Source organism: Lithobates pipiens, unplaced genomic scaffold (assembly GCF_037356315.1).
Source record: "Lithobates pipiens isolate NorthernLeopardFrog02 unplaced genomic scaffold, aLitPip1_a1.2 Scaffold_25, whole genome shotgun sequence".
In the NCBI taxonomy this organism is placed as follows: Eukaryota; Metazoa; Chordata; class Amphibia; order Anura; family Ranidae; genus Lithobates; species Lithobates pipiens.
The window spans coordinates 176,245,684-176,268,540 of record NW_027507787.1 but is presented as its reverse complement, the minus strand read 5'-3'; the positions used below and the strand labels follow the sequence as shown (position 1 = coordinate 176,268,540).

Sequence of the window (22,857 nt, the reverse complement as noted above, 5' to 3'; positions counted from 1 at the left end):
ATGGCAGTATGGCACAACTAGACAACTGGAACATACTGGTAGTCAGTCATACTATGTTGTATGTTCCAATTGTCCAAATAGCACAGTCCAATGCCAATTCATTTACTATGTTCAACAACATGGTAAAGGACTTGGTCTATGCTACGGATTTATAAATCTATTTCAGTATAAGTGGCAGATTTAGCTTTAAGAACAAAAGTTGCTCCGCTTTCTCACAGGAGAGACGGTTTCTCTTCTCGTCAAGAATATGAGATGCTAGACTGAATAGTCTCTCACTCTCTGTACTGGTGCTTGGGGCAGATAAATATCTGCGTGCAATCTGTGCAAGCAAAGGAAAACGTTGTTTGTTGATGCGCCAGTACACAAGGGGATTGTCACTTCTGGCGATAGGCTGTTCAGCTAAATAAATGTCCAGCTGTTGGGTAGCTGCACTTGTTGTTGCACTGCTATGGACCAGGTACATTCATGTAAAATTTCTTCAAACATATCAGATATGGAGGGAGCGTGTTCCTCTTCACTTGTATGCAACCGTTTCTTCTCACTTTCCTCTGTGCTACACCTCAAAACTCCTTCACCGGATGCTTCCACCACCTCCATTTGTGCCTGTATCATTTCCCGTGCACGCTGCTTTTTCTCAACATTAAAATAATGCTCTTTAAATCGAGGATCTAGAACTGTTGCAATGCAGTACAGAGGGTTGGACTCGGTGTCTTGAAACCGGTTGGTAACAGCCTCCAGTAGAGTGGTTTTAGCCGTTTTTACGCCATGGTCTGTTTCTATCTCTTTTCCTAGCAGACGCTTCAGTGCGGCAATCAAGGGAATAACTTCAGAAATGGAAGCATTAGTTGAGCTTATTTCTTTTGTTAACTGTTCAAATGGAGATAGAAGAGACAAACTATTTTCAACTAACATCCACTGATGTGCACTCAGTGTTGCCGGCAGCTCGTAATCTGCAATGTATGCAGCTAAAACACGCTTTTGTTCAAAAAGACTTTGCAGCATATAGTAGGTGCTGTTCCAACGAGTGGCTACATCTTGCTGCAGTCGTTTCGGTGGCATTCCAAACTGTATCTGCAAAGCTTGTAATCTGGAATAAGCAAGTGGAGAATGCTTAAAGTGACCCACAATTTTTCTTCCTTTTGATACAATATCAGATATGGTGCGCTGACTCAGCAATCCTTCATTCACAGCCAATTGCAGCGTGTGTGCCATACACGGTATGCTTTTAAGTTCACTGTCCTCCATTGCCTTTGCCATGTTCCGCGCATTATCTCGTACAATCAAATGCACTTTAGACTTCTCAATGTGCCAAGTGTCAAGCATGGATTTTAAAGTGTCAGCTATTGCTGCTGCAGTATGTGATCCAACAAACTCACGTGCGTTAAGTAGGATGTTTTGCAATTGAAATTTGTCATCTATCCACTGCGCTGTCAGGCTAAGCATGCTCGTTGGACTGACGTCTGAACTCCAAATGTCGGTAGTAAAACTGATTGCTATGATGTTGGTAGTCATGAGCTCTTGAATGTGTTTTCTAACACTGCAAAACAATTCAGGTAGACGGGTATCTGCAAAGTAGCGTCTGCTTGGTAGTGAGTAACGCGGCTCAATATGTTGCATAAGCCTACGGAATCCAATGTCCTCCACAACAGAGAATGGCTGGTAGTCTAATGCAATAAATTCCATAATTTTATCTGTTATGGCACGAGCTTTGGGACTGTCACTTGCAAATTTTTTAACCTTTTCAAAGACCGTGGCCACAGATGGTGTTGAGCCTGAGTCACTTTTTGGAAGTGGCACTGTTTTCTTGTAATCTGAATGCTGAACTGGATGTCGTGTTTTCAGATGGTGTATCAAACCTGTTGTTGAAAAATGCCTTGGCACTGTACCCCCTCTTGAAATTTCTGCTGAGCAAAGACTACAGATTGCAAATTTGGGGTCTTTATCAGAAACTTTAAAATATTTCCACACTGCAGACATGGTCCACCTTTGCTGGTAGCGCAGAATAATAGCATAGAATGATCTATAGTGGGAGTGAAATCTGAGGGGGAAAAGAAAAAAAAGGACGAAATTAATTTTAAAGCTAAACCCCAGGAGGCAGCTTTAAAAAATAACAAACTATCCCTTTTTTTTTTTTGAAACGCTGCAGCTCTTGCCATGCAAGGTAGTTAATATGTCTGCACTGCAGTATATCTCCTGACTTGTACCAAAAGATAATATAATTGCACTGATTAAATTTCATTGCAAATGGAATGGATTGCTTGCATGCAAATTGCAATTGCAATTTCATGCTATATTTTTTTGGGCGCTATTCTGCAGTATAATATAATACTATAACTTCATGTGCTTGTTGTACAATAAAATATATATTATATATATATAGTTGTTAAATATAATGCGTACGGTCTGTCATGTTTTAAAAAAATGATAAATCAAGTCATGTCAGTGTGCTATACTATACCAAATGACAAATTCAATGACAACAAGGGCATACATTTTATAGTATACTAGTACTACAGAATAATAAATAGCATGCCATTCCATTTCAAATCAGTTTACATTTTTTCCCCAATCGTCTTTCAGGACAGCCACCTTAGAGAGACACCGGCTCCTCCCCTCTGAGGAAACACCGCCTTCAATTTCATAATTTAAGCCTCCTCCTCCCTTCGTTCCTCAGTTATGGTGTTTCCTCCGGCGGGGAGACATCGCCAAGGAACCTTAGGCTAAATTCGGTTGGTGAAACTGAAGCCACCCGAGCGGAGCCCTGGCCCCGTTCGGCTATCCGACCATTCATCGGTCGGTCCAGGACAGTCCTATCAGCGGGGAGCTGTAGTGTTCGTACTGTCCATATACCCTAAACTCCGCTTGGGGAAAGCGGGAAGTTTATGGGGTCGTCCGTTCGTTCACCCGCGGGGGTTTCAACGGAACAAACAGTCCAGTCGGCTGGGGAAGCTGAATACTCGACTGACCTTTACACGCACTCCAATCTTCGCTTGGGGAAAGCAGGAAGTCTTTGGAGAGGTTCATCCTTGCGTTTCGCCCAGTGGGGTGCTGAACGAAGGCGTCCAGGGCCCCCCTGTGTACGCAGCCGGCTGGGAGCTGGAAGCCGGACCGGTAGGCGGGCGACGTCAGTTCCGGTGGGGGCGGACCCCTTCGTTCGATCCGCGTCTTCCGGTTCCGGACGCGGCACGTGAAAGGGAACCTAGCGTTCGGCTGGTGCAGCCTCTCTTTTCACAGTTGCACAGGTAGCTGTTAGAGGCGCATTCGTACCACGCTTCCTCAACGGGAGAATGTCCGAGGCAGAGGCTTCAAAAACTCCTGGAGATAATAGCACCAGCCACTCGAAGGTAAGAGGAAACCTGGGGAGGTGTTCCCTTACTTGTATCCAGTAGCTCCACTGGTGTTCCTCCTTGGTGGTCGGGGGGAAGGGTAGTGTGTCTGGGATCCTGGTGATGGTTGATCCTAGGGGGGGCACTCCCGGTGGTCCTCTATGTAGCGCTGGTGTTGCAGTTTTTTAGGCTCATGCTGCCCCTTCCTGTATTTTGTGTCTTTCAGAAAGCCACGAGCAAGTCCCCCCATGGTTCTAAGAAGAAGTGCCCTTCGTGTAGAACGTCTATGGGAGACTCTTGGTCTAAAGCTATTTGCAAACAATGTGTTGAGGATTTACTTAAGGAACAGGCAGTAGAGCAGGGGGCAGATCTGGTAGCTTCTATGAAGGAACTCTCTGGTACCTTTCAGTCCTTCCAAAACTTTTTTTCCAGTTTTCAGTGGCCCCAGCCTCCGAGTATTCCTACACCAGCGCAGCAGAGTGTACCATCCAGCCCTGTGGATGTTCCTCCTGCAAGGGGAGAGAATTCAGAGGGTCCCAGGGAGGAAGCTGAGGAGGAAATTGACAGTGTCGTTTCAGACTCCCAGGGGGAGTCTGACGCAGAGATGCTGGATGGGGAATCCAGCAGAATCTCGCGGTATAAGCTTTCCCTGGAGGAGGTGGATGAGCTCTTGGGAGCGATTCATACCACTTTAGGTATTCAAGAAGAAACTAAGACATTGTCACTCCATGATCGGATGTACAAGGGCATGGGGGAACAAAAGAAGCGGGTGTTCCCAGTGCATGACGTCTTGATCGATACCATCAAGAAGGAATGGCGGGATCCCGAAAGGAAACCTTTCTTTTCTGGGGCATTAAGACGTAGGTTTCCTTTTTCGGAGGAAGAGACTCTCGTCTGGAATAAATCTCCCAGACTAGACGCTGCTTTTTCCCAGGTGTCCAGACACACTGATCTATCTTTTGAGGATATGGGGGTACTGTCTAACCCTATGGATCGAAGGATGGATTACCTTCTTAAGAAGGCCTGGGATTCGTCACAGGGAAATCTTAAGCCAGCCATGGCAACCACGGTGGTGGCCCGCAACATGGAGTATTGGCTCACCCAGATTAGCGCACACATTGAAGCAGGGACAGCAAAGGAGACTATTCTATCCTCCTTTCCCATGCTTCTTAAAGGGATAGCCTACATAGCGGACGCTTCGGCGGAATCCGTGAGGATGTCGGCAAGGTCCTTGGCCCTGACCAACTCTGCCAGGAGAGCCTTATGGTTGAAGACCTGGCCTGGAGACAATGCATCCAAACTTAAACTTTGTGGAATCCCCTTTACAGGAGATCTACTGTTTGGACCAGGCCTTGAAGCGGTGCTAGATCGCACAGCAGACAAAAGAAAGGCCTTTCCTGTTAAAAGGAAAATTGGGGAACAAGCCAAAAGAAAGACTCGTCCCCAGAAAAGGGTTGTACCACCCCGTACGGTTCAGCAGAAGAAAAGTTGGGGACCCAAAAGCAAGGGCCCCGGGGGAGCAATTTTTCGCCCTCCTGAACAGCCCAAAAAATCTCAGTGACAGGGTCACGGTGGGAGGAAGATTGGGGGCCTTCCTCCCACAGTGGGAAATGATTTCCTCCAATCAGTTTGTCTTGGGGATCGTCAGAGGAGGTTACCATTTGGAGTTTTCGGAACTCCCTCCTCTGAGGTTCCTTGTCACCGAGCTGCCAAAATGCGCAGAAAAATCATCTGCCCTTCTTTCCTCTCTTCAGGAGTTGGAAGAACAGGAGGTGGTAGTACGGGTTCCAGTAGGAGAGACAAGCAGAGGCTTCTACTCTCACGTCTTCGTGATTCGCAAGCCTTCGGGAAAGTTCAGGCTCATCCTGAACCTGAAGCCCCTGAATGTCTCAGTTACCTACAGAAGGTTTCGGATGGATTCGGTTTACTCAGTAAAAGCACTCCTACCTCCGAACTGCTTCATGGCATCAATAGATCTGAAAGATGCATACCTGCATATTCCAATCGCAGAGTCCCACCAGCGTTTTCTCAGACTGGCAGTGAGAACTCCAATGGAAGTACTACACCTTCAGTTCAGAGCGCTTCCTTTCGGACTATCCTCTTCCCCCCGAATCTTCACCAAAGTGATGGCAGAAGTTCTGGCATTTCTGCGTCTCAGGGGAATCTCGGTGATCGCATATCTCGACGATCTCCTTCTGTTTGCCCCTTCCCCAGCACAATTAATTCAGGATTTACAGGTCACAAGAAACCTGTTAGTAAGCCTGGGTTGGCTCCTGAACCTGGAGAAATCCAACTTAATCCCTTCCCAGAGGGTCACTTTCCTAGGGTACGAGTTGGACTCAACAGTACAAAGGGTCTTTCTTCCTTTGGAAAAAATTCAAAAGATAGACAGGGCTCTGTTGTGTCTTCAGGGCAACCACCAGATCTCCATAAGGAAGATCATGTCAGCGCTAGGGTTGCTGACATCCGCTCTTCCAGCGGTTCAGTGGGCAGGGTTACATTACCGCCCTCTACAATTATTTGTGCTGAAGGTTTGGGATCACAGCCAGGAATCTTTGGATTCTCTGGTTTCGATTCCAGATCAGGTAAAGAGGTCCCTCTGGTGGTGGAGGAAGGGAGCAAATTTGTCCCAAGGTCTAGAGTGGGTCATGCCAACCTCCAGGGTGGTCACGACCGATGCAAGCAGCTCAGGTTGGGGGGCACACCTAGACTCCCAATTAATACAGGGTATTTGGGAAAAGAGGGACTCGAGGAGATCCTCGAATTGGAGGGAGCTGAGGGCAGTAGATCTAGCTCTCAGAACCTTTCAGAAGGAGCTCCGGGGGAAGCACGTAAGGGTAAGGTCGGACAACTCCTCGGTGGTAGCTTACATCAACAGACAGGGGGGCACCAGGAGCAAGTCCTTATGGGCCCTAGCGGAAGCCATCCTCAGATGGGCCGAAGCAAATATCCTGTCCCTTTCAGCAATCCACTTGAAGGGAGAACAAAATCAGGTGGCAGATTTTCTCAGCAGGAGAACTCTGAGAGAAGGCAATTGGGTTCTCAAGCAGGAAATATTCGAAATGATCACCCGGAGATGGGGGATTCCTGCAATAGATCTCTTTGCCGCAAGGGAAAATGCGAAGGTAGCAACGTTCTTCTCCATAAACAGGGGGGACGGGGCATTGGCGGTGGACGCACTAGCACAGAGTTGGGGTTTCTCCAGGTGCTATGCTTTCCCCCCTCCAGTGCTCATTCCAGCAGTATTAAGGAAATTTCAAGCGGAGAATACTACCCTCATTCTAATTGCACCTCACTGGCCCAGGAGGCCGTGGTTCTCGATCTTGAAGGGCCTGTCTGTAGAACCCCCCTGGATTCTCCCAGTGCAGGAGGATCTTCTGTCTCAAGGTCCGGTGTTCTGCCCTCAGGTAGGACGATGGAACCTGGCAGCGTGGCTTCTGAGGAAGAATTGCTAAAAGCCAAGGGCTTCTCAGACCGGTTGGTAGCCACTCTTCTAAACTGTAGGAAAAAGGAAACCCAGTCCATTTACTTAAAGGTATGGAAACGGTTTAACAGCTGGTGTTCAGAGGGTTCCTTCAACGTGCATAGCCCTATAGCCGTTCTAGAGTTCCTGCAGGCAGGGGCGGATAAGGGGTTAGCGCTTGGAACACTAAAAGCTCAGGTTTCCGCTTTGAGCGTGTTTTTAGAGAAACATCTAGCGTCAGATCCTTGGGTCGTAAGGTTCTTCAGGGCCCTAGGTAGGCAAAGACCAGCTTCAAGCTCCCCCTTCCCGGTTTGGGATCTTTCTTTAGTTTTACAGGTTCTCACAGGGGAACCTTTTGAGCCGTTAGAATCTTGCTCATTAAAGCTGATCACTCTCAAAACGGTGTTTTTGGTGGCGATCACTACAGCAAGAAGAGTAAGTGAACTCGAAGCCCTTTCTGTCAGGGCTCCCTTTTTTCAGGCTTTTCCGGATCGTCTGGTTTTGAAGATAGATCCGGCCTTTTTGCCTAAGGTAGCTTCTAGTTTCCACAGGATGCAGGAGATTGTGCTACCTACATTTTGTTCAAATCCAGTTAGAGAACAGGAACACATGTTTCACAGACTAGATGTTAGAAGATGTGTTCTTTATTATTTAGACTGCACAAGTCAGTTCAGAAAGACAGATTCACTTTTTGTTTTATTTTCAGGGGCCAGGAAGGGTTCCAAAGCCTCTAGACGTACCATAGCTAGATGGTTAAGGTTAGCCATTGGGCAGGCATACGTGGCAGGGGGATTAGATCCTCCAGCGGGCATTAGAGCACACTCAACCAGGGCCGTGGCAACTTCTCAGGCAGAGTGGGCTGGTGCGTCTCCGGAACAGATCTGTAGAGCTGCAACGTGGTCCAGTTTTTCTACGTTTGTGAGACACTATAGACTGGATCTTCTGTCAGCCAAAGACCAAGCCTTTGGTCGAAAGGTGCTACAGGCAGTAGTCCCACCCTAAGGTAATATACTCGCTTATCCTCTCTAAGGTGGCTGTCCTGAAAGACGATTGGGGAAAAATGGAATTACGTACCGGTAATGTCCTTTTCCAGGAGTCTTTCAGGACAGCACCGGTTCCCACCCAAATTGTTGCAGATCATCGGGAACTCATTGCATGAGATCGTCAGGTAAGACTTAAAAAGTTTATTTGTTTGACGTGTTCTTGTGTCTCCCCAGTTTGGCCGGAGGTACTCTGGAAGAACTGAGGAACGAAGGGAGGAGGAGGCTTAAATTATGAAATTGAAGGCGGTGTTTCCTCAGAGGGGAGGAGCCGGTGTCTCTCTAAGGTGGCTGTCCTGAAAGACTCCTGGAAAAGGACATTACCGGTACGTAATTCCATTTTTTTTTTTTTTTTTTTGCTACACCACGATGTACTGTAAGACATTTAATTAATACCATACTGCATGGCACAAAAGGCACAAAGTAATACATGTTGTTTGACTGCTATGACAGTTTCAGTAGTATAGTAAAATAAATTAGTTGGATTGTTTAGCAGTTTAAGGCAAAAAGGCAATGCATTGCTCACCGGCGAATAGTAGTAATGGTAGCCATCCAGGAGGGACAGTGCCCAGTGCCCACTGTTGTACTTCAGTATGTGCAGCCCTCTATGAAGCCGTCTCTCGGGTCCCAGCAGCGTCTCTCGGGTCCCAGCAGCGTCTCTCGGGTCCCAGCAGCGTCTCGCAAGCACGAGGAGCGTCCGCGGGGAAGGTGCCAGCGTCTCAGCAGGGAACGTGCTTACGAGTGCGGCGTCTTATCCGCGAGGAACGTGCAAGCCGCCCACAGAACGAGTGATGTCATCCGAAGTTTCTCCCACCGCTACTGCGCATGCGCGATTTTCGGCGCCATTATCGGCAAGAATTCTTTCGGCAAAATGCCGAAAAGGCCATTTTCGGCCGATATGTTTCGGCGGCCGAAATTTCGGTGCATCCCTAATCAAAAATACTTTTGTTCCTTTTAAGACCTTGCCAAGCCCCAATTTAAACCCCTCTATCATTTGAAGATTTTATTCATTCAAAAATTCTGCAGATAGGAAGTTGGAGACGTCCCTAAAGGCTCTTTACACTTGCAGAGCAACCACTGTCGCTGTGATATATCTATAGCTACATTTTTGTTGTCAAACTGCAGCTAACTGGACTAAGGCTTTGAGCAGCCAACACAATCTGTATTACAGGACTGTCTTAATTGGGCAGTTACCTTGTGCCCTGCTGTTTTGTGAGAATACCTTAGAACAAGTAATGAAACTGATTTCCAGAATGGCTCTAATATTCACGCTGTCAGTCTTGTGCCTCAAAACCTGAACAGCTGAAGCTGCCTGTGAAAAACTCACGGGTATACTTTTGGAGGATATGTTTTACATTGAAGGGGGGGTGACTTGGTCTACAAAAGCAAACAGTCTTCCCCAAAGACCCCTTTCCAAAAAAAGGGTGTCCTCTCTCCTGAACAAGGCAGGACATCGGTTTACATTGGTCCCAGACATTGCCTCAATCTGTGCTTTCAGGAGGGTGCAAAATAAAGTTCAGACTTTACTTCCTCACTACTTCTCGAAAATAAACCCAAATCTGCAACTGCCAGATTTGCAGAATGCCCTGAACCATCTTTTGTCCTAGAAAGTAGTTGTGCTAGGCAGGTTCAAATGCTTTTATTCAAACCTGTGCTAAATTGGGGGGGGGGGAGGATTTAAAATTCCAAAATATTAAATGGCATCTGCAAGTTCAGTTATTGCATCTGAGACTAGGGGAATACCTGGCATTCATTGAAATCCAAGATGCCTACCTGCATTTTCCCATTTGTCCACCAACTCAATGTGTTCTGTGCTTCACAGTGCAAATTACTCCCAGAGTATTCACAAAGGTCCTAGCACCTCTTCTCATCCATGTCACAGGTTTAGAGCTTCTCCTAAAGGCACTTGATTTTGCTGTTAAGTCTGTTGGCACAGTTCTGTCTGCCCACTTTTAGCATTCATTGTCTAGCAATACTCAGCCTGTGTCCTGTGCTGTGCAATTAGGATAAGAATTTGGATTTGCGTGTAAATTCTCTATCTAAGTACAGAACCAGACACAGACCATGCTCCCTTCTATTCCTGGGTCATGGTTTGCTAAAATACTGCAGAGTTATTCAGTTGGGTAGGGGTTATTACATCACATTCATTCTTTCAGTGTAATTTTTTTGAAATTCTAGTATTTGTTCACACAGGCACCTTATATACTGTAACATAACTTTCTTTCAGAAATATGAAATTTAATTACTGTATATTGGATGAAGGCCACGTAATTAAAAACGGCAAGACAAAATTATCTAAAGCTGTAAAGCAGATAACGGCAAATTATAGAATTATCCTTTCTGGAACACCAATACAGGTATGTTTTAAGTGGCCTGAGCTATATATGTATGTGTGTATGTGTGTATGTGTGTGTGTGTGTGTGTGTGTGTGTGTGTGTGTGTGTGTATGTATGTATATATATAAAATGTGTGTGTGTGTGTATATATATATATATATATATATATATATATAAAATGTGTGTGTGTGTGTGTGTGTGTATATATATATATATATATATATATATATATATATATATATATATATATATATATATATATAAAATGTGTGTGTGTGTGTGTGTGTGTATATATAAAAATATTCTCTATCTATAATATATATTTTTTATGTTTGGGTTCACCTCCTAGCTTTGACCATTTTGTTGATTTGAAGCCAAACTCCAGCCAAAATGTTGTTTTTCTTTCTTCTTCTTCTGGGTAGTATTAGAACCTTTATTGCTATATTTAAACCATCCAAAACACATTTTGTTTGGCAGTCTCTAGTGAATATAAATGCACTGCTTAGTGTTACTATGTAGAACATAATGTTGATGCCTTGAGAACCTTGTTTGAGATTGTTGGCTTTTTTTTTTTTTTTTTTTTTTTGTTTTCCCAGAACAATGTTTTGGAGCTGTGGTCATTGTTTGACTTCCTCATGCCTGGTTTTCTAGGCACAGAACGGCAGTTTGCTGCTAGATATGGGAAGCCTATTTTGGCTAGCAGGGATGCTCGGAGCTCCTCTCGTGAACAGGAAGCCGGTAAGGATAACATTTAATTGAACTTTTGGTATACAGCAGCTTTCAGTAATTCGGATCCAGTTGTAAATTAGAAAGCATCATTAACTGTGCCGTTTACCTACAGCACACCTGTAAACCATATTGTAAACAGTAGCTGTGTATGGTCAACACATAAGATGCCAGTTTGTAAGTATTTTCCCAGTGTTCCAGCCTCTATTAAGTTATGTGAGCTGTTGCAAGAGTAAACGTATGCTCCAGCCTAAACAAATTACCAACATTTAAAATATATATTCTATAGGATATTTGAAGGCTATAGTGAAACCTAAAAATTATTCTAGGAATGCTGGAGTTATGTTTATTTGCAATTTACATGGCCAACTGTGTACCGTCATGGTTTATAGCTTGGTTTAAATTTGTGTGCTTTTGAGCCCCATATGTTCTCTTCAGCTAAACATATTATACTTATCTGTAATTTCAACTCACAGGTGTTCTAGCAATGGAGGCATTACACCGTCAGGTTCTACCATTTTTACTGCGCCGAATGAAAGAGGATGTATTGCAAGATCTTCCGCCTAAAATTATTCAAGACTATTACTGTACTCTGAGTCCATTACAGGTGTGTGGCATCTTTTCTGTTTCCACTGTGCTAGTGTGTAATGGCAGTGAATGAAAACTAAAGTGTGGAATACCATCTAAAGCTTGTCCATACATGGTTCCTTTTTTTTATCCGAACCAATTTCCCCACCCACACACCAGGTGTGGATGTGGGAATCCTCCCCAGTGTGTCGTAGTCTGACAGCGGTGTGACTCTCCGCTGTCAATACACAGGTCAGCGCTGATCAAGCTGACCTTTTCCAGCAGTCCCCGTTTTGTGAGAAGTTGCTTGACTTTGCGTGATCGGGAATGGCCATACGTAAAGTTAAATTTCCATCCATGTATGGCCAGCTTAAGTTGAGATTTGTACAGCCACCTGGGGCATGCGTAATGTTAACACAAATTTAGAAACAATGGAAGGGGAATGGGGGAGGCATAATCCTCTTTTCAAATGGGATGTGTCAAATCTGGCTGCCTCTCATTTAGCAAAATCTGGTTATTGCTTTTTCTGTGCATTTTGCACCCCCTACACCTGTATTTCTGGACTGCCAACTGAGTGATTTACAAAGATCTGCAACAGTATTGGTGTCGAGGCTGACTGTGTACAATTGGCTAATTCATTTTCAATCCTTTTTTCAATAAAAAAAGGTACAAAACATAGCGTAAGAATTTTTAGAAATGGCCAAGATTATGTTGGGCAGCAGAAACATGGCTGCTGAGATGTACAGACCTCCAACCGTATAAATAACATATTCAAAGTAGAATGAATTCTCTAACCACCAAGGATGATACCTTTGCTTCCATTTAGATATGTTTGCCTTGGTGCTTCACACATGATCAGCTAGGACGCCAGCTAGATTACCCATTAATATGGAAATATGTCTAGTTGCTTGGCTTCTCCTTTGGTCTTTAATGGGGTTGTAAACTCTAGTTTAGAGGTGTGTGTGTGTGTGTATATGTGTGTGTGTGTGTGTGTATGTATATATATATATATATATATAATATGTGTGTGTGTGTGTGTGTGTGTGTGTGTGTGTGTGTGTGTGTGTATATATATATATATATATATATATATATATATATATATATATATATATATATATATATATATATATATATAATATAATTTTATATATATATATATATATACACAAACGTGGTATACTTTCCTCCACTGTGCAGTTTGTTTTGTACAGAGTGGCCCCCGATCTACCTTTTTCGGGGGCCCAGCGGTGCTGTTGGCTCCTCCCCACATCTGATGTCCATGTTGGAGATGCGCTCTCCTTGATGGACACCCGTGCGGGCGCGCTCCTGAGTCCTGCTTTTGCATGTATTCACACTCAAAGCAGGACTCTGCCCCACTGCTGCGTTCTATGGCATTTTACAAAATGCCATAGAATGCATTGTGAAAAACCATAAGGGTTTAATACCTTGAGCATCGCTCATTTTGTGTTGTACGGTCTTTTCAGGCTAATCACTTAAAAGGTTTTGCCTGTAGGTATACCTTAAACATCTGTTTTTGATAGTGGCAAGGTATTAGATTGCTTGTCAGGTTTTGCTGTCTGTGCCCCTGTTGAGGAGATTTAACCTCTGTGTCCTGTTTGCCGTTATCATTAATAGAAAATACCATATTTTGGTTTGCCCCCAGAAATGTAATAAAAAGCAAATCTTCCAATGGGGACACTAGTCCTGGGGATCCCCAAGGAATTTTCCTAATCAGGGATTTCATCCCACTTCCGGTTTGGCTGTGGACAGGAAGTGAATCGAAATCTCCACAATGGGACACAGATGGCAAAACAAAATTTGACAGGGGTTATTACCCTCGCTTGCTCTATCCAAAATGAGAGAGACATTAGCCTATAGTTCTACTTTAAGCCCAACTCCAGGATGGGTAAAAATACCCTTTCAGTGGGGCACCCAGTACTGCAGGGGGTTAAATGCTCTTTAAGGTCCAGGGTGTGCTAAAGCAGTTATATTGCCTTACACCCCACTGTGGCATGATCCCCTCTGCTTCGGGCTGTGAGTGGTCCCACAGAATCATGTACAATGCCCCATTATTAATCCTGCATTTTGTATGTGAAAAAGGCAGGCATCTGACCACAGCAAGGAGCATTTTAGAGAAGAACCTTAACACAGTTGCACAAATGGGGAGAAGTCTAGAAAAGCAAAAAGCCATGTATAAGGGCCAGTTCACACCACATGCGGTCCAGTGCGTTTTTGTTCTGCATTAAAAATGCATGTAAAGTAAGTTATATGGTTTTCAATGACATAGTTCACACCAGTGCAGTCAGTTTCAGAAAAAGAGCCTGCTGCATTTTTTTCCTGCACTGGATTGTACTGGAACGCAGTAAAAAGCATCAAAAACTCATTGGAACGCATCAAATGCATTGGACCCTAGTATAGTAGAAAAAAAATGGGGAAAAAAAATTGAATGCATGCAGAAACGCAACAGAATGGATCCGGAGTGCGTTTTTTTTTTGGGTGTGAACCGACCCTTACTCATTCGTGTATACTTAGACTTGGGTGTTTTATTTTTTTTTTTTTTGTTTTTTGTTTTTTTTGTTCCTGGAGTTGAAAGCCAGTAGGTCAAACTAAAAGGCAAAACGTATCCGAAGGTACAGGTCAACAGCAGCCTATATCCCTCGTGGTGTTTTTTTTTTTTTACCCCTTTCGCTGCTTGAAGTTAAAGACCCCCCCAACTATATTTTCTAAAAGCACATGACCAGTAGAATAGTGATGTTTTTTTTTAAGGCCCCACGATAGTTAGTGCTAAAAAATGCACTAAAATCATTATTGGCAGATACAAACGGCAACCTTTACAAAATGCCTGCTAAATTCCTATTAAATATAAAAGCTTAACCTGTTTTGAGTTGATAAATGACAAATATTTGTAAACTTTAAATTGGGCCTATTTGAGAAAGATGAAAATCGGACGTACGCAAAACTTTAACAATCTGGAGGTTTTCCTTTTTCACTTACAGCTTTCAGAATTTGTAACAGACCCCCCCCCCCCCCCTCAAAAAGCCAGTAGAATAAAAAGGTGCTACTGCTTTTTAAGGCACCACGATATTTGCACAAATGTTTAGCAAAACAATATTTTAATTAAAATTAAAATTGGTGTCCTAACGAATCACATGTGCAGCTCCATAGCAGTTGAAGATTAAACAGAGGCAAAGATGGCAGCTTCCTTGGCTGAAAACGATAGGGGAGTTTAATTCCACTTTAATAGTGGATTTATACATGGCAAAATGTACAAAATTCCTAGTAAATATAACATTTAACTGTATTGAGTTAATAACAAATATTTATACATTTTAAATTGCTCATTTTTGTGAAATGGTGAAAACTAAAGGTGAATAACAATTTACGCAAAAAAAATCCAAAGGTTACTATTTTTCACTTGCAGCTTTCAGAAAAGACCCCTCAAACTAGACATTTTCTTATAGCACATGACCTGTAGCATTTAAAAAAATTGCTACTGATTTTTTTGGGCCCTGCAATAATTGCGCTAATGTTCATCATATCACAGTTTTCACTAAAATCAAAAGTGCACAACATAACTTGTAAAAATCCTGCTAAATTACTACTAAAGCATCGTTAACATGTGGCATACTAAAGTGTATGCCCATGGAGTGCCATGTTTACTCACACAGGTGTTTTCTGTACATCCCCATACAGGTGGCCCATTTATGCCAGTTGGGATTCAACGGCTGCACAGACATAGCTTCTGTTCTCAGTCTGACATCCGTGGGGGTACATACCCCGAATGCAGACAGTATGAGCTCAGGCATATGCATGCGGACCTACTTGGATGTCTTGGAGGGCAACGGCTCTGTTTGTGCAGTTGCTACTTCCCAAATGACATCAATGGGACTGCCTGCACAGAGATGCACGGCACACCTGTGCATCCCTGTAAAGGTACACTGCAAGTCCAGTGTGAACAAGGCCTTAGGCCCCTTTCACACAAGCATACCAATCAGGTCTGCCTGTTTTTTTTTTTAAGCGTGCCTAATCGGACCACCAATTCTCTATGGAGAGGCGGATGTAAATGGACATGTCTGTTTACACCCACCTACATCCAGTCTGCTAAAAACAGACTGATGGGTATTCCATTCTCCATCCAAGTAGATCGGATGTTATCAGATGGAAATGGACAGGTGGTCCGTTTCCATCTGACCACCCCATAGACAGCAGTGGGCTGTTTCCATGTCTGCTCTGCATCAGCGGAGAGGATGCAGACCTGTCATATGCCTGCTCAGCGGGGATCAGCAAATGGATCTCCCGCTGAGCAGCCGGTTTTGCTTGACAGTTTGCTCCATGTAAAAGGGGTCTTTCCAGGAGCTGCCGGTCCAAGGCACGCTCCCCTGCAGGGAGCTGGACTTATCGGTGAGATATCGGGGGTCTAAACAGACCCGCATAGCTCTTTTTTTGAGGCAGAGAAAGGGACTGAAAATGGTCCTCTTCTCTGCAGCACTTTACTTGTGTTGCCTTATGAGTTTATGTGAAATCTTCATTAATATCTGTAAAATATTGTAATTAGAAATAGATCTCATTTGGCCGGCATCTAGGAAGGTCAGGTAAAATGCCTCCCCCCCCAGGGGCTTGGGAAGAGCAGACAATGCGGGGCCGAGACTTGTATACACCATATGGAGAAGCCGCCACTCCCATTGTTCTACACCTACTCACTTCAAAGGACCCCATGCTGGGGTAGACAATGAGGAGAGTCCAACCATAATCATTGCTTAAGTTCCTGGGGAAATCCAATTAAGTCTTCTGTTTAAGAATAGTCACAAGGATTTGCATGAAAGGGGGCCGACTTATGTAGTTAGCCCTCCAATCATGATCCAAGCTAAGGCAGCCAATGGGGAATCAGCATGAAGGCATTTACCCAAAGCCAAAGGGAGGGAACAGTCTCTTTTTGGGAAGCAGTGCTCAAGAGTGGAACTCTGTAAGGATGGGTAATTATGGTTAAGGTGTGGCTTGTAACTAAATATGCTTGTGACTAAATATACTGTCGTAGAGAATATACTTTGTATTCCTGCATGTAAATATTATATTTCAACCTAGTATTTTCTTCCTTGATGTAAGACCTTAGACTATAGATATTTTCTGTGTATATCAGATAGACCTGTAACTTACTCTAATAAATGGTGTTATGTTGAACCTTTCTTTTCCTGGTCAATAGAATTCTCTTTTAAACCCATATCATATCTTCTGATTAATAAATCAGAAATATAGATTTTAAAGGTTAACACTTGAATGAATAAGAAATCTCTAATGCGATTCCTAATTCATTCATAAAATTACAGTCTGATACATAGTACCACTTGCAATTTACTATTAGCTGTCAGTGGGACATATAGCGATCTATAGTGATTGCTGCCTTCGCCCCTTATACTACATAGGGGAGCTTGGTAAACGCATGTTTGCCAAGCCCCCCGCGCGCCCCAACCTTGACAGTTCACAAGAGCTTAGTGTAGGCAGAAGCTGCAGGTGGAGAGGAGGAGGGAACACATCTGTTTCCCCCCTCAAGCCCCATGCAGCACTTAAAGCCGGCAGGAGCAGCAGACGAGGGATGCCCGCTAATGATGGTAGGTGCATGGAGAAGTGGATAGGAGAGTGGGGGGGGGGGGGGAGTAGTTTTTAAGTGGAAGGGAATGCTGGGAGATGGGGAGCCAGGGGACAGGGAATCGGTGGGGTCATACGTGAGGTTAATTACTCTGATCAGCAGGTTGTAATTCGCTGATCAGAGTTGAAGAATTCTGATATAAGTTTATGGTCATTGAAGTGACCATGCGCGTATAGCAGAGGGAGAAATGTGGTCCGTATGGACCTGACCACTGGTGGGCACGTCTGTAAATCTGTACAGACCTGGCAGTGAAGGAGTTAACCAACATGTTTTAACATTTTTGTCCTAAACAAAGATTTGAGTTGATGCACACCAGGCGCTTCTCTTGGGGATCTGGTTCATTGCCTACCTGCCTTACACGTCAGGGGCTCATTCTCCCCTTGCAGGGTCTTTCATTTATTTTAAATTGTGGAGAATAGAGCAGAAAGTGGATAAAGGCCAGGTACCCTAATATAGGTATCAGCCAAGTCGGCACATTACTTCATTATATGATTTGGCCAATGATTTTAATTCCACATGTTTACAGGTACAATTATATGAAGATTTTGCAAAATCCCGCGCTAAGACCGATGTTGATGAAACGGTCTCCATGTCTGCTCTTTCTGAAGAAAGTGAGAGGCCAAAGCTGAAGGCTAATGGACATGTCTTCCAGGTAAATAATGTGATCTTGCAGTGACAAGTGTGTGTGCATGCATGAGTTCTGTTGTGTTTTTGTACCAATGGCATGTAAGAACCTTGGCGTATGTGTATACATGACATTCTAAATAAAGCATTCCCCGCAATTTGCTGTTCACTGTTTCTCGTTCATCTTAACGTTTCATCCCTGTAGGCATTACAATACTTGCGAAAGCTATGCAACCATCCTTCTTTGGTTCTGACAGCGCAACACCCAGAGTACAAGAAGATCACAGAACTACTTTGTACCCAGAATTCCTCTCTGCGGGACATTCAGCATGCCCCCAAGCTATCTGCTTTAAAACAAGTATGTCCAATATTGGTTTCTCTATTTTGACATGGTTTGTCGACTTCTGGGAGTGGACTGCTGCTGATGTGATAAAGAGTGCTTGGCATAATAAACTGGTTTGGGTAGGCTTTTGAAATCCATAATTGTAGACAGGATTAATGTAGGACCTGGTAATGCTTTTCTAGCTTTGGATCTATTGTGTAATTCTAATCAATAGAGCTTCAATGATCAAATTAAATCAGCATTCCATCCCTCTTTGCTTGACTTCTGAGCATGAGGTCAGGGACACATCTTGACATTACAACAGATCAGTATATAAAAGGGGTAACACATTTGTAAGTAATTTTCCGTAGAGCAAAATAAACTTTTTTTTCATACAGTGAAGTAGTTACCAACATTTGTAAGTGGACCTTTTGGCTTTGTGACACATATAACCCTGCAAAGAGGAGTGGTGGGAAGATGAATACAACCACTGGGGCATGTGACATAATGTTACTGTAATATTTAGCTTTTCAGTGAGCCCCATATGCACAACCCACATTTCCCATGATGTTATGTTCTTGGGTTTTGTCTTGTTTTTGATATAAGCTCACTGCATATTTTATTCCTTGTTACCCCGGCAGCCAGCACTTTTACATTTTCCAGTGCTCCCAGTATCTCGGCGGGCTGTGGCATTCTTGCAATACAATGCAGGGCTGCTGGTCCTTTTTTGTGCAAGATGGCTGTGGAAAGCTGTCACTAGTCAATTGGTAGAGGGGCAGGTGCAGGAGGCCAGTCCTGTAATAAGAAGGAATACTACTGGAATAAGGAAAGTATTTCATCTTTCACATCCCCTAGACAAAACAAGCATTTAGCCCTTACAATGCTGAGGGGAGGGGGCGCTACTGCTAGTTTACATTTTATGTAGGTTTACCTATTCCCAAACTGTTATTTTGTTTTGGATAGAATATCAAATGATAAAATTGTCTGGTATTTTAGCATTCCCTACCTAAAAAGGTTTAGAGGTCTTTATTAAAAAAAAAAAAAAAAAATCATATTTAGCTAGAGTGATGCAGCATTTGTTCCCCCCGCTGACACTAAGGCTGAACAGAGTGATCGAACACTGCTGATCTCTGTGCTCCATGAGCAGAGAGCTGGTGACTGTCAGTAGCTGCAATCTGCTTTGCCTCACAGAGGCTGTGCTGGTCCAGGCTGCAGGGAGGGTCTTTAGCCTGCATCGGCTCTGTGGCGTTAGTCAACAGCAGACCACAGAATAGACTGCACTCATTTGATCCACAGGAAAGGTACAGCCAAATGAACTTTGGCTGTACTTCTCCATTTAATGCACATTTACTTTTGTCTGTGTTGCTATTGGAGTCCCTTTATTCATGACTTCTGTCACAACCTTGTCATCAGGAAGAAAAGGAATCTCTCCAACTAAACCTCTGATCACGACCATGTGGTCATGATCTTTCCCCAGCCTGGACCAACTCTGACATCACCCAACAGCGGGCCACAGGAGTGCAGAACAGCCTGGACTCCATGATCCACAGGAGAAGTACAGCCAAACGAGTGTTGGCTGTACTTCTCATGTGGATCACGGAGCCCCCCAGGGCCACACTACCTACTTTTAATGCATGATTACTCCAGTCTGACGCTGTTGGTGTCCCTTCACTCATTTTGTCACAACCTTGTTATCAGACAGGAAGAAAAGGAATCTCAACTAAACCTCTGTCAGTAAAACCTGTCCTCCCCCCCCCCCCCCTTTTTTATGCAAACTAAAAAAAAAAGAGAAAACTCATCTAATTCTGGATCTATGTAATATTTTATGTAGGTAAAATATAAACTAGGGGTGCACTGAGGTTGTCATTGAGGTCCAGTGAATGCTTTATTGAAGGAAACAACTGAATCTTTAGGTCAAAAACAACCTAGGGGCAGCCCCTGCTGGTGACCAAACCAAAATAGATTTTTGTATTCATTTGCGGTACTGGATGATGGACCCGAAATGGAGCTTTTGGTAATCTCCAAACGTTGCCTATGAGCGAATGCAGTTCCCTGTCTGTGATTGACAGCAAGGACTGAGAGGTTTTCACAATCCCCTGAAAGGTGCCTTTTTTACATCTGTAAGACTTCAAGTTTCAGGATGACATGTAGTTTCCCCTTGCCCTGTCAGTGCCTTTTCCTGGGTTCCCCTAGCAGGATGGGTGCTTATGCCCCCCTCATTTTAATGCCTGTACCCTGCTAGTAATTTCCTAGCTTTAGTCAAGGGCGGGCTGCATGTGCAGCTGCCAGTCTGATCACTGGTGCTAGAGGAGTTTCTTTGGATTGGCTGGACTGTAGGGACGTTCTAGTGTGGGTTTCCTGGCTGCTGTGAGCTCCGGGGTCTGCTTTGGTAACAGTGGTGGCCTCGGTAGGAACAATTCACTAGTAAACGTGACGCTACTGCTTTCCAAGGGGGCTCTTGCAGGTTTTTTTTTTTTTTTTTTTTTTTGTTTTGGAAGAATGAGGAGGGAGCGGGGTATCTCCCTGTCTGCACACAAGTAGCACTTTATAGCCATGGCAAAGTCATGGTGGGCAGGTTGGAGCATGACTGTATGCAGTTGGCAAGAATTTCCAAATCTCTTCTCCCCCCGTGCTAGTTGTGGAGTGTCTCGGACTACTTTCCTTGCTTATTCTCTTTGCATTGCCTGCCAAGCTCCCCCTGTCCTGGAAGCCTTTGTGTTGGACCTAGACACAAGCCAAGTGATGTTACAGGGCCCCTTTTACCTTTTGACAACTTTTCTGCAGTTGTAGTGGGGTTTGTATTCTGCATGGTGAAGGCCTTACTGCAGAGACCCTCTTAATATAAAAAAAAATTCCCAGCTGTATGTGTCTGAGGGCTTGGGTGACTAACACTTTTGCGAGTCCCAATGAGACGAAGGCTCCCTCACTCCTCTTTAACAGCAAGGATGATTTGCCAGCAGCTAGACTGGCACCTGAAACGGTGTTGTCAAGGCAGTTCTAGAAACGTTGAATTAAAAATTTGTCGCATTCCAAGGTTTTCCAAGGTTTTTCTCCCCAAAAACTGGATAAATATTTTTTTCAAGAAGTGGTCTATTCCTGGTGGATTTGTGCTTACTGTTTGGGGGGGAAAAAAATGTTTCTCCCTCTTGGAGAATAACCCAACGAATTCCAGCCTGTTTGGCTTGGGGGGAGCACATTTTTGGTTCAGGGCCAATAGACTAAAGGGGAAATCTCTTCCCATCGTTGATCCATGGAATAGCTCTTGAATGTTGTCCAATTTGGGTCAGTCGGGCAATGCCCATGGCTGTGGCTTATATTCATAACAAGATTACAGAAAGAGTGAAGCAGCTGTGATCCTGGATTGGACAGAACTTCGAGTCTCTACTTTGTCCGCGGTTAACGTTTCGGAAGTGGATAGACAGGCAGACTACCTGAGCGGTCAATGTCTAGATCAGGGGGAGTGCTGCCTTTACCCTGACTCCTTTTTCAGGTTTGCCACCATTGGAATATGGCAAACATGAATCTTGTATCCAGACTAAATCGTAAATTTCCCAGGTTCGTGGCCAGGACAAGGGACCCTGAGTTGACATGATGGATGCACGGATGGCTTTGTGGGACATGTACTCCTTTTCCCCCCCTCTGCACTAGTTGTTGCAGAGTATAGACCTGGAGGACATTCCTGTAATTCTAATGGCCTGGCTTGGTTCAGTCCTCATCTTGTTGCCCACTGATGTTCCAAGGGGTCTTCTATTATGCTTGGACCTTCTCTTCTAATCAGGGGCGGACTGACCACTCATGGGGGGGGGGGGCCCCCCCGTGTCCCTGTCCACACAAAGCACCACCTATTTATTGCACTGCGCCCACAAATTACATACTTTCGTCCGTGCCCCCTTTAGCTGCAGTGGCAGCAGCTGAGGATGTACACCTGCTGCACCAGAAATTAAACCCCTGTTGCTTTTTCAGAGAGGGGCCTCTGGGATGGGGGGGCCAAGCAGCATCCCTTTGATTTAGGGAAGTGTAAGAATGTGTCGGGGAATGCTTTTGCTGGGTAGAGGATGTGTGATGATATTGGGTGGGCCAGATTTGAAATTCTAGCACTCCACCCCACTTTGCAGCAAACGCCCACTACTCCTTCTAAAGTGACCCCCACCATCACTTAATGGGTTAATTCTGTCTCCAACCCCCCCCCCCCCCCCCCCCTCCTGGTTACTGTGTTGGTGCGTTTCCCTCCCCTATCAACAAACTATTTACAGACCTCAGATAACCAGCAGGGCTCTTGCAGTTGCAGTGAATGTTTCTCCTCCCCGGCTGCTCATCTCTATATATCAGTGCAGAGGAGGTGGACGACCTTTGTGAGCTGTGCAGGCTCAGAGGGGAGAAATGCCAATGCCCCCTGCTGCAGAGGGGCGATTGCTGCATGGGTGTCTGGGCACTCTGCAACAGATGTGGTGAAGGTGTCTTGAGTGCCCATGCTTGCGTGCCCGTCGGACCAGTTACCGGAGCGCAGTGCTGGAACTTGTGCCCAGTGGTGGCTGGTGAAGTTTTAGGGTGGGGGGGTTATTACAGATGAGGGGATATAGCTCAGCCTCACATATCGGGGTATGCTGGTATACATCTGTCCTGTATACAGCTAGCTAGCTAGTAGTAGTAGTAGTAGTAGTAGTAGTGAAGGTGATGATAGTGATGACTAGTAGTGAGTCAGTGACACCTCCTGATTGGACATACATGGCACTGGCAGAAATCCCCAAAATGTCACCTACCGTCATGCTCCAGTCCAGCCATGCGATCATCTGCCCTGGGCCCAGT

General features: G+C 44.5%; 1 protein-coding gene across 2 annotated transcripts in view; it reads left to right on the top strand.

The window, feature by feature from the left end:
* Nucleotides 1-22,857, top strand: part of BTAF1 (B-TFIID TATA-box binding protein associated factor 1) — a 176,689-nt gene that overhangs the window by 126,413 nt on the left and 27,419 nt on the right. For both annotated transcript variants that reach the window (XM_077455229.1, XM_077455228.1), the window contains exons 26-30: nt 10,057-10,186; nt 10,762-10,903; nt 11,368-11,498; nt 17,632-17,757; nt 17,935-18,087. In XM_077455229.1, the coding sequence (XP_077311355.1) occupies nt 10,057-10,186; nt 10,762-10,903; nt 11,368-11,498; nt 17,632-17,757; nt 17,935-18,087 (682 nt within the window). The remainder of the gene's footprint in view (nt 1-10,056; nt 10,187-10,761; nt 10,904-11,367; nt 11,499-17,631; nt 17,758-17,934; nt 18,088-22,857) is intronic.